The following is an 11,488-nucleotide window of genomic DNA, read 5'->3' as shown; positions in this document are numbered from 1 at the left end:
TTCTGTATCTGCTTTCACGTAAATTCTACAGCACGGGTAATTACTGCTGTGACCTGAAATAGTAATCTGGCAAGAATTTTCTCCAAGTGTCAGCTGGCATAGAGGCAGGAAGGCTACTTGTCAGGGTTTAAAGCAGAGGAGACAGGAACATTAATTTACATGTAACTGAAGTCTGGGAGCTTCGAAGTTCACTGTTAAAGTTAGCATATAAACTGACACAGCGTAGTTTTTGTGTGTTTGAAAGTGTTTGTTTTATATAGTGACACAAACCGAGCAACAATCTTACCAGAACAAAAGCCCCCTATACAAGAGCATGCTGCTGGAAGAGCTCTCTGCTATGTTTTGTCGCATCCCTGCTTACGAGAGGTTCTAACAGTCTTGCACTCAGTGCACGGTGTCACAGACTTCATCTTGAAAATCGCCAGCTGTCAAAGTAAGCAACTAAAGCTTACTGGCATTCTAACAGACCAGAGTAAAATGATCACTCCAAAAGCTCTTTCAGTTTGTACATCTGTCTTATGCTGTCAAAAAGTGTGTCATCCTACGTCATACATGTGATGATACTGTTTAAGACAGACAAAGAAAAGTTGTGCTTCAGGAACTGGTTTTAGTGAATCACAGGAAAAAAGTAAACATGCTACAGAAAAACTTCCTATCTGCATAATTTGTTATATATAGTGAATTGCAAGTTTATGAAAATAAAAACATCTTTAATAGTCACAGGTTGAAAGTTACAGACGACAGTACATGAGTAGTTAATATCCATTGTCAAAATTAAAAAAATGAAAGTGTGTAAAGTGATACCTTCATAAAATATGCAATTTCCAATATTGAGATATGCAATCATTGGAAGATTTGGCAAAGCAAAACATAAACTGGAATGTTAGTCATGATCATCCATGGCTTGCTTCCTTTTGATTTAGACACTCATTACACACTGGATGAACTGCAAAAAGAATAACCACTTATCAGATGTATGGCAGAGACCAAGTTTTCACTTACTCTCCTAAAACACCAATTGTCACTACCCTTTTCTGTAAACAAATTCAGTCCATGAACAAAAAAAGCTTTGAAACTAAGTACGAAAACTAGCTAACAGTAATTAAAACAAAGTATCTCCTTAAAAATAATAACAAAACCCCCAGGAATACTTCAATCTAGCATTCTCCTTCTCCTGCACAGATGTTGCCAGGAAGCCAAGACAGACAAGCCTGACTGAGTCTGGTTTGTGTCTGTCCCCACTGCACCTCCCTGAGCCTTTCCTGGAAAAAACGCCTACGAAGCCTTAAAACAAAAAAAGTCACAGAAAGCGATGTTAGCAAGCAACACAGCCTCTCAGATCTTCTTGAACCATGCTGGTAAGAAGTCCAGACAAAAACGCACAACAACATCTTATAGAACTCTATAAAATACATCAAAACTTTTTCAGCCAATACTCAACAAAACTCAGAACCTTTGTGCTCTTAGGTAACACCGTAAATGTAGGGAAGACAGGCACAAACTCAAATCATTACTGTTTGTCTTCAGTTTTAAAGTTTTCTTTAGTTTTACCCTGTAATTTTAACTGATTCCTTAAAGTTTACTTACATCATCATACTGGAAGTTCACAAAACCCTGCTGAGATGTATCCCTTCTTCTAAAACATTCTGCAAAAAATGCATTAAGAAAACAAAACAGAAACCACATAAGAAGAGTTACAGTTAATCGATTTTTTAAAAATGCACTGTACTTTCATAAAATTCCCCAAGTCACACGAACGAGAACTCAACAGTAACACTGCAACTCATTCCAAGACTTCATTTCCCATTCTTCATTTTCATATTTATCACAAACAACCCTTTATGCTCTGTTAATAAATACAGTTTCCCAATTTTCGTAACATAAGTTTTCTAGTCTCTGGAATAAACCCTGCATCAATTTTAAGTCCACTTTTCAATGGGGATTTAAAAAATAATAATCTGTAATTGTTCCAGTTCTGCCTGTAAGCTCTATTGAAAGAAACCTATTTTGCATCACATGAAAGTTAAAGCTGAACTTTAGATAACTGAATAATCAGATTTTATTAAATAAGAAAATATTATGGGGATGATAGTAACAAGGCTATAATCCAGCATACCAGTGAGAGCTCTGAGTTTCACACAGCAGGCAATGTAATCATCAAATGTGATCTTTCCACGGGTACTGTATCGCCTTGTGATTGCAGTCACTGCCTGCGGGCTCAGTCTAAATCCTATTTGAAAATAAAAAATCTATATTGAAAAGACAGGTAAGTTAACAGAACCCAACACATTTTTAATTGGAAACACCATGTGTCAGTTACTGCAGGGTGACAACTGGTACTGGGAAACGCTGTAAGTCAGCGTCAGAAGCAAGAACATTTTGCAACTTACCCATGTTCATCAAGGCTTTCTCCAGTTCTTGACGATCCACTGTACCACTTCTATCATTGTCAAAACTTACAAAGTGTTGCTTCCAGCCATTGACCACAGCCCAGAGTTCTTTAAACTCATTAAATCCCAGCGTGCCAGACATATCCCTCTGATTTCAAAGCTAAGAAAACCAATTCTTAACTTAAAAAATTAAAAAAAGCCCTCTCTTCAATGGAAATTTGTATTTCTATCTCTGTAGTTAAAAACTCTTTCTTGAAGGTCAATACTAATTTTACTATTATTAATTTTTCTGGTAGAAAACTAACTGGACCATCCCACAGCACAGGGAGAGAGAATACTACCAACAAAAACCAAAGGTCAGAGAACTTGCTGTCCCCACTTCTTCTCAGTGAAACCCGATAAAACTATTTGCTCTTTGTGAATTTAACTTCGTTCACACACTTCTCTTTCACCTGCCGCAGTGTAATTGTTACCAATAGAATACATACCTGAAATAAAAATAGATGCAAAATGAAAAATTTGAACAATATCAGTTCTCTCGCATTCTCGCATTTGTTCAAGGTGACCTAACAGCCCTTCCAATTTCATTTCTGCTTTCTTCTTTTTGAACAGCAAGACACTTGAAAACAACAATGTAAGTTTTGACAAAAATATTTCAGAGATTGCAACCTTGCACTCTATATCCCAGTCTTCCATAGGCCCTACTGCTGAATGCCAGATACCATCTCATTAGATACTCGAACCTGATTCATTTAAGCAACAGGATTTAGGAGGGCTTAGATTGTATTCAGACTGTGTAGAACAAATGCAGAACTCAGTAGGAAGGACATCTACGATGGTGTCCAATTTTGAAAGCACAATGAGTGACTTGCACAAAGCTCTATTCTGGGCTGCCAGACCTGACTCTTCACGCATTCAACAGAGAAACCGTCCCCCAGGCTTAGAGGGATATCACTTGTAAGAAAATCAGTCACCACGAGCCTCATCTACTAGAATTATTATTTCATCCAGTAAAATGAATAAGAATGGAATTTTGCAGTTCCCCAATTATACTGACTATAACACTGATCAAGTAAGAGCTGAATGGGAACTACAAAGCATTTCCGAAATTTTGGGCACCCTCTCACATTTGCTTATTTAATGCAAAAATGTTTACATTTCATAGTGAAGGATACATCCAGCATTGAGATCATCAGTCTGCAAGTCTCTAAGTTGAAAGCTGTTTAAATGAGAAAAAGGGAAAATAAGTTCTATTAAAAGAATGAGTTTCACTTTTGTTTGTCTGAACGTAACATTTTAAATTGCTTTTTATTATATACTTATAGTGTAATTAAAAAATATTATATAATTGCTTCCACGGTATACAGCCATCCCATATTTTGATCCAGATAAGAGCTTTTAATCATTACTTGCTAGAAGAACTGACAGCAGACAATCTGGAGCCAATTCAAGTTATATTTAAAATTAATTTGCTCTTATCTCAATCCATAATGGTTTTGGGTTTCAGTCAAAAGTGGTCATTTATATTTCACCATAGACACCACTTGAGGAAGGCAGTTTTGCTCACGGAAGCTCGACTATGTAAACCAAATACTAGGTATCCGGGCAGAGGAGTCCTGCCACAGAATTTTTGGTCAATATCAAAGCTCAATTTAAAAACAAAGCAAACCTCCTTTTTAAGAATTGGCTGTCCATTACAAAACAAAACACTTTTTCAATTCCACAGGTCAGCAGTGGGGAACTAAGGAGGCCGAGAAGGGAAGTCTTATATGCACAGAACTAAATACAAAGAATTTATGTTTCAAAGTAGTGCATATGGAAAGCAAGCCCTTCCACCATGCAAACAAAGAACAACCTCTGCAGAAGGCACTACTACGAGCGTGTTCTAGCAGATGGCATAAGAATTAGTATGCTTTAGGGTTGGGGTTTTTTGGTTTATTTGAATCATTAACTTACGTTTATACGCTCCTGCAATCCCTGACTGGGTGAGACATCTCTGTAGCTCATCAGCATCTATTTGTCCATCCTTTCGATAACAGAAGATGTATCAGCTATTGTTTTAATTCCCTCTCCCAGGCTGGTTACTCCCAGTACCCACTCCCTTTTCAGTGGCATTAAATTAGTTCTCTTCAAAAAACAACTGATTACCTGCCTGCTATATGACAGAAACTGCCTTTTATAACCTGTATTGGTAGTGATGTTTCTTTAGCTGGTATTTTTGCAATATGCATTAGCTTTCCCATCTAGTGATGTACTAAAATACGAACAAGATTGGCAGGTTTGATCTAAACTTCAAAAAGAAAAGCAACGCACATCAAATACTGGTAGTGTATACTTGAGAGCCAGCTTCACAGAAACCAAGGTGCAAGATTTTGAACAAAGACAGCTTTCCTTAAAGTACTAATTTTAGCTTAGTCGGTAGTGTAGTCACTTTAGATCATATGTTTATGATCTCACTGCTACCATAGGAAAACTAGAACCCAGATCATACATATCCTCTTCTCAAGGCAGACCTAAGATTTACAAATCTAAACAAAAAATGGTTTTGGTGAATCATAAGTTGTTAGCAGAACAAACAAAAGCAGAAAGCAAAGAACTTTGAAAGAAAAGCAAAACAAAGCCAGAAAAGATACCTATCTGCACTGTTTGGAAAATGACTCACTTCCAATGCATCCTGCTCAGGGCTAAACAGAGAAAGCAACTGCCAATTGCTGGCAAACAATGAGCTGTCAGCAGTGGAGCTGGAACTCTAGGTCACAGTCCTCACACACCCAACATGAAGTTCGGTTCACAGAGAGTTTGAGTATAATTCAACCTCAATTGAGGTTGGAACATTATATCTGTAGGTATAAAAAATGACGTGACTTTTGTAAAACATTACACAGGGAGAAGAGAGTTGCTTTATATTTGAAACAAATTTATTTACCTTACCATTTTCCTAATGCTTTTAAATCCAGTAAGCATATTGTTTATTCTTTTTTTGTTAAGAACAGTGATATGCTACTAAATGGGACTGTGGGAATGGCATAGCCAGGTAACTTTCACAAATTAAGTATCATTATTTATAGGACAAATAGTAGTCAATATGTTAAATGATATTTGAAACGGTCTGAAAAAAGGATCAACAATGCTTTGATTCTATGTAAAATTAATGGCAGCTAAACCCAAAATTGCTTCCAATCTAGTCCATGAGTCTAACTATACAGATGCATTTAAAACTTTACATTCAAAGGAAAATTAAAACAAACAAACATTTGAAATAGCCATGCATATTAGGCAGCAAATCTCTTCAAAGCCCTTGTGGCTTCTGAAACAAAGGCAGGATCTGCATAACTTTAAAACCGGCAGGAAGACAGAAAAGCATGATTTGTAATCATGATTAACATTACCAAAAAGACGCTGGGCCTTTTTTTTTTTTTTTAAGTAGAACTTAAGCAGTTAAACTAGACAGGGCATAGAGACTTTGTGAACAGCCTAAAAAAAGAAAATTATTACTTCCTACAAAGACAGACTCAATTAATTTAACAAAGATTTGAAACAATGCTTTTGACTTCTGTAAACAAAGAAAACTAATTCCTCAAATCTAAGACAAGAACTGTTGTAAACTATTTCAAAGAAAGCTCAGAGATAACATTTTATATTATGTAGGTGTAAAAATAGCACAGAGAGCAGCAAACCATAGCCAAAAACTTTACTAATTCTACAATAAGTACTTCTGAAAAACTGTGAAATGTGGCTTTTTTACAGACTTGCACGGATGTCTGTAAAAGCAACTGAAAATTTATCTGTTCCATTTCACTGTCTCCTTACAGGGTTTTACTTCTGCACAGCCAGGCCTCTGAAACCGACTCTTCCGATTCCAAGGACAGCATTCCAAAAGCTAGCCAGTTTACTTCAATAAGGAATGATTTCCACAAATAAAAAATATTTAAGAGTACTAACGTAAGTACTCTTAAGCACTAAGTTGATCGTACCCATTAGCTCCCTGGCTCCCCAGATTCCAGTAACCATGCCTCACTTGAGAAGCCTGGGGACGGTCTATGCTTCACTGAGGTCTGGCTCTTGCCACCTCTTCTCCCCAGGGCTGCCTCCTGTTTACCCTTACCTTCCTCTCCCTTCACGCTAGGAGCTTAGACATTTTCCCAGCGTCAGCTACCTGCTCCACTGCTGATTCCTGGCACCCACCCAGGTGAGACCTGGGTGCAGAGGCATCTCCGCTGGCAGGCAAATTGTCAGCACGTTCAGCAGTTTGGCTCAGGCTCCACCTTACCAGGGAGGCCGGCCTCGCTGCACAGAGGTCATTCCAGCGTTCTCTTTTACTACAAAAATACACAGTCTACATATTTTCATAAGCAATGTTAAAGAAGTAATACAAAGACTGTAATATGCATTATTAATGCAAAAGAATAATGTAGAGAACAAAAACAGACCACATTACAATCTTTAACTGGGAATGTAAACATCAACTAACATTGCTGAATTCAAACTTTCATGTTGTGGTTATGTGTACCTGTGGGTACGAGATCCACGAGCAGAGTTTTAGATTTGCACACACCCTAGAAGTGCACAATAAATAGCTATACATATGGCCAACAAAGACAGAACTTCAACTCAATAAACCTTGCTTATTTGCTCCTAAACTTTGTAATATAGTTCAAGCACTACTTCTTTCTAGTAACATCTGAAATCACACAAAACCAATATGCACCACAAAATTACAGGAAAGAAACTAAAAATGCAGTGCAGAATGGCAAGGAGGAAAAAAGTTGTGAATGCCTTTTCCTCTAAGAGGATAATCACTCTATCCTACCAGCAAACCCAGATATTGGCACAACTCAAGACTGCTTTTCCATTTGTGAGTCTATTAAGATCATGTAATGATCTCTTTTTTTTATCAGCATGCCCTGCTCTTAGCTGGGCCATCGCCACAGCCCACACTTCCCACTGCTTCTAGCTTCTTTCTCCTGAAGCTGACAGCAATCCCCAACTCGGACCCGAGTCACAATTCAGTTACAACATTTCATGTAACTACGTAGTCCCTGTATATACTTATATCGGAACTACAGCACGTACATGCATACATGTGTGTATATATACGTACGTATTTACACACACTACATAGAAACTAACAGCATTATTCAAACTGTGCAGTCACTGTGTGTATATTGCTATACGGTACACCTATACAGCCATATACAGCACATAGGCTAAGTAGAACAATTTATTTTTTAAAACTTGAAACAACAGTTTTCCTCACTGCAAATATTAGGCATTCCTCTTTCCAAAAGCTAATGTAGAAATTATTCCAATTATTCCCCAGAAATAAACAAAACAAAAACCAAGAAATAAATAACATAAGTTTACCTGCCCTGCTACTGCAGCAAAATAACCATACAAAGGATCCTGAGCTTGTCCAGGGAATGCTGGTCCTCCTGGAGCTCCTCCATACTTTAGAAATCAAGAAGAAAATTAATTTCAAATCAGTGATTCAGTTAATAGTTAAGAAACTGCAGTGTTTGTACTTCAGAATCCATTTGTGTTTTTCTATACACACGCCATGCAAAAAGGCCAAACCAACCAAAAAAGAGATTCCTTAAAAAAAAAGACACAATCTTGGTATCGATATACTCGTTTATTGTAACTTCAATAGATCAGTGTAAAACCTTGCGCAGGAGCAACCCACCGACCTAGATACAGCTCGGTACATCTCACCGAGGCTGAGTTTTAGTCTCCTACAAGCAGAAAACAGGGTACTGAAGATAAAGACTATCAAGGCACCGCAGATTTTTCTTTCCACTTCAAAAAAGTCGAGCAAGGGAGATCCCTAGGGAAAATACTTGGACGAATACGCATTAAGCATGGCGATTTTAAAATAAAATTAATGAAGTGAAAATTACGAAATGACGGAAGTCGATCCTGTTTGACCGAGCTGAACCAATCATGCGTGTAACAGAGTCTGGGCTCTCATCTCCCGCCCAGACAAAAGCTGAGCCCATTTTCCGGAGCCGCCCACAGTCGGACCGGGGGTTCCGCGCCCTCCGGAGCCGCTCAGCTCCCTCTTAGGCCCGCGGAGCGAGGGCAGCCTCACACCAGGCACCAGGCCTCGCCCGAGGGGCCGACTCTGGGAGCGGCCTCCGCTACAGGGACCCCGCCGGCCGGCAGCAGCCCCCGGCCCTGTGCCCCGCCGAACCGGGCCGGCCCAGCGGCACCTCCCGCCGGGGGTGGACGGGCACAGCCTCGCCTAACGCGGCTCTCAGCGCTCCCTCTTCGCCAGCCGGAAAGCCGGCGGCCCCCCGCCTCAAGGAGCCACAGGGCCGAGAGCCCCCCCCGCCCCCAACTCCGCCTCAGGGCCCCGGCAGTGCGCGGGGTGGGGGGAGAAGGCGCTGCCTGGCCCCAAGCGCCATCGCCCCTGCCTCAGCCAGGCCGCGCCGCCAACCCCCGCCGCTCGGGCTCACCCCGCCCTGATAGAAACCGCCGCAGGGCGCCGGCTGCCCGTGAAACGCCATCTTCGCCTGGCACCTGCCTCCACCAGTCCGGCCTCGCCCGGGCGCAACCACCCGGCCAGGAAGGGGGGGCCGGGCCCGGCCACGGGCTCGGGCAAGGGCCGGAAACTCTGCCACCCGTCCGGGGCAAGCGGTTGCCTCCAGCCACTGGGGCAGCCGGGCAGGGCAAGACGGTGCCGCGCGGAGCGGAGGGCTCCTCCCCCTCCAACCCCACCGTCCCCCATCGGGGTGGTACAGGCCGCCGGCCCGGAGGCGGCTGTTCCTCTCCTCAGCAAGGGGACGGGGCGGTGCGGCGCTGCCTCAGGGCCCGCCAGTGGCGGAGCGCCCTGCCGGACCCGGCCGCCTCCCCTTCCCCTACCGGTGTTGGCAGGGCGGCTCCTTCAGGGCGGGGAGCGCTGCGGCGTGAGGCGCGGGGCCGGTGGAGAGCGGGCTCAGCTCGGCTGCGGACTGTCCCGGCCGGCGGCTGTCAGTCACCCGCGGGAGCCGTCGCGCAGGCAGGGGGGAGCGGCCGCGGGAAGCCCTAAGGCTCGGCGCCACTGCGGCCCTGGCGCTGCCCGGGGCCTGCGGCAGTGGTCGCCGGTGCGGGGCTGTTAACCTCTGCGGCCTTTGGGGAGCGCTGCAGATGTGCACCGGTGAATCGCCTGGGTGCGATGTCCAGTTATTTCTGAACCGGCCTGCAGAAGGGCCATAAAGCCCATGAACTCAGTGGTTCGTGCGCATGTATCACATAGGTCACAGAATGCTTCATTATGTTAAACGTGTCCTCCTTCTTTGTTACTGTAGGTTTCTCTTCAAAGTCTGAAGAGTTTTGGTTTGGCCTGGATAAATGCCAGGTGCCCAGTAAAAACCGCTCAATCGCTCCCCCTCCTCAGCCTGGCAGGGGAGAGGAAATATAATGAAAGGCTCTTGGGTCAAGACAAGGACAGGGAGAGATCACTCACCAGTTACTGTCACAGACAAAACAGACTGAACTTAGGGAGAAAAGGAAAGTTTATCACCAATCAAATCAGAGTAGGATAGTGAGAAATAAATCCAAATCTTAAAACACCTTCCCCCCACCCCTCCCTTCTTCCTGGGCTCAACTTCACTCCTGTTTCTCTGCCTCCTCCCCTCGAGCGGCGCAGGGGGACAGGGAATGGGGGTTACGGTCAGTTCATCACACCTTGTCTCCGCTCCTTCCCTCGTCAGGGGGAGGACTCCTCACACTCTGCCCCTGCTCCAGCATGAGGTCCCTCTCACAGGAGACAGTTCTCCACAAACTTCTCTGATGTGAGCCCTTCCCATGGGCTGCAGCTCTTCACAAACTGCCCCAGCGTGGGTCCTTCCCACAGGGTGCCATCCTTCAGGAACAGGCTGCAGAGTTGTTTCTCTCACTTTGTCTCACTCCTCTCTCTCAACAGCTGTTTTCTCCCTGCAGTTTTTTTTTTCTCCCTTCTTAAATATGTTATCACAGAGGCACTACCACTGTTGCTGATTGGCTTGGCCAGTGGCAGGTCCATCTTAGAGCCAGCTGCCACTGGCTTTATCAGACATGGGGGAAGCTTCTCACAGAAGCCACCCCTATAGCCCTCCTACTACCAAAATCTTGCCATGCAAACCCATAACAATCCCACGCTGGGCACCAAGAACTGTTGTGGTTTTGCCTCAATTTGCGACAAAGAACCATGCAGTTGCTCTCTTACTCCTTCCCCCTCCCTGCTGGGGTGGGGAGGAGAATCAGAAGGAAAAAGAAGACAAAAACTCGTGGGTTGAGATCAGAAGAGTTTAAAAGAATAGCAAAGGAAGAAGAAAACAACAATCACTACTACTGATAAAAAGCACATACAACATGCAGTGTTCTCACCACCACCTGATGCTCAGTTTGCTCCTGAGTAGCAAAAAGCCCCTCCTTCAGCCAGCTCCTCACTTAAATACTGAGCATGATGTCACATGGTATAGAATGTCCCGTCTGATTGGCTGTTTGGGTCAGCCCAGCCAGCTTCTTGTGAGAACTCCATCCCAGCTGAACCCAGGACAACACCTATCCCTGGTCCCAAAGACACAGGAAAGAGGTAAGCTGCATTGTTGTCTCATGGGTGTGCAGCTCCGAGTTATTCCGGAGCAGGAATGTGGGGGGATGCCAGTGTCCTGCTGCAGCCGGGAAGAAGCCCTTTCATGCTGGTTCCGCTGGTGGCAGGGTCCACCCGTGATCTACCACTGCCAGCTCCCCACCAGCAGCCCTCACCTGAGGCGCGCTCGGGTTTTGGAGGCAGCTGGGGGAGTCTCAGCTTTGACTCAACTGCCTCCTCCAGGCTGGAGGAACCCACGGGTACTACCCGTCCTTTAATCCTGCTGACTCTTCGTTCGCTTCGCCACCCCAGAAAGCAACGCCAGCTGAAGTGGACACAGCTTGGCCTGAGCTGGACTGTTTATTTGCAAAGTACTAAGCTTCCTCATGTTGAGAGGTATTTAATTAAGTTTTGAGAGGATGAGAAACTATTTGCTAGAGTCTGTACGACTGAAACAAATCTACTGGTGGAGACCTTGCAGGGAAAGTGGTCTACTGTCAGAAATTGGAAAGCATAACATTTTATTTTCTGTTTGTTAGCATAATTT

General features: G+C 43.7%; 1 protein-coding gene across 1 annotated transcript; it reads right to left on the bottom strand.

Moving 5' to 3' along the window:
- Window positions 1-689: 689 nt before the first annotated feature.
- Window positions 690-8,991, bottom strand: SRI (sorcin). The gene is made up of 8 exons (XM_075419403.1): window positions 8,846-8,991; window positions 7,755-7,838; window positions 4,347-4,416; window positions 3,566-3,609; window positions 2,391-2,538; window positions 2,117-2,230; window positions 1,588-1,646; window positions 690-946 (listed from the first exon to the last, which is right to left on the bottom strand). Exons 1-8 carry the CDS (start codon window positions 8,894-8,896, stop codon window positions 920-922), a joined length of 597 nt encoding a protein of 198 aa, XP_075275518.1. The 5' UTR covers window positions 8,897-8,991; the 3' UTR covers window positions 690-919.
- Between the last annotated feature and the right edge of the window lie 2,497 nt (window positions 8,992-11,488).

Source organism: Opisthocomus hoazin, chromosome 4 (genome assembly GCF_030867145.1).
Source record: "Opisthocomus hoazin isolate bOpiHoa1 chromosome 4, bOpiHoa1.hap1, whole genome shotgun sequence".
Taxonomy (NCBI): Eukaryota; Metazoa; Chordata; class Aves; order Opisthocomiformes; family Opisthocomidae; genus Opisthocomus; species Opisthocomus hoazin.
Note: the sequence above shows the minus strand (reverse complement) of the source record. Positions and strands in the feature narration are given on the sequence as shown.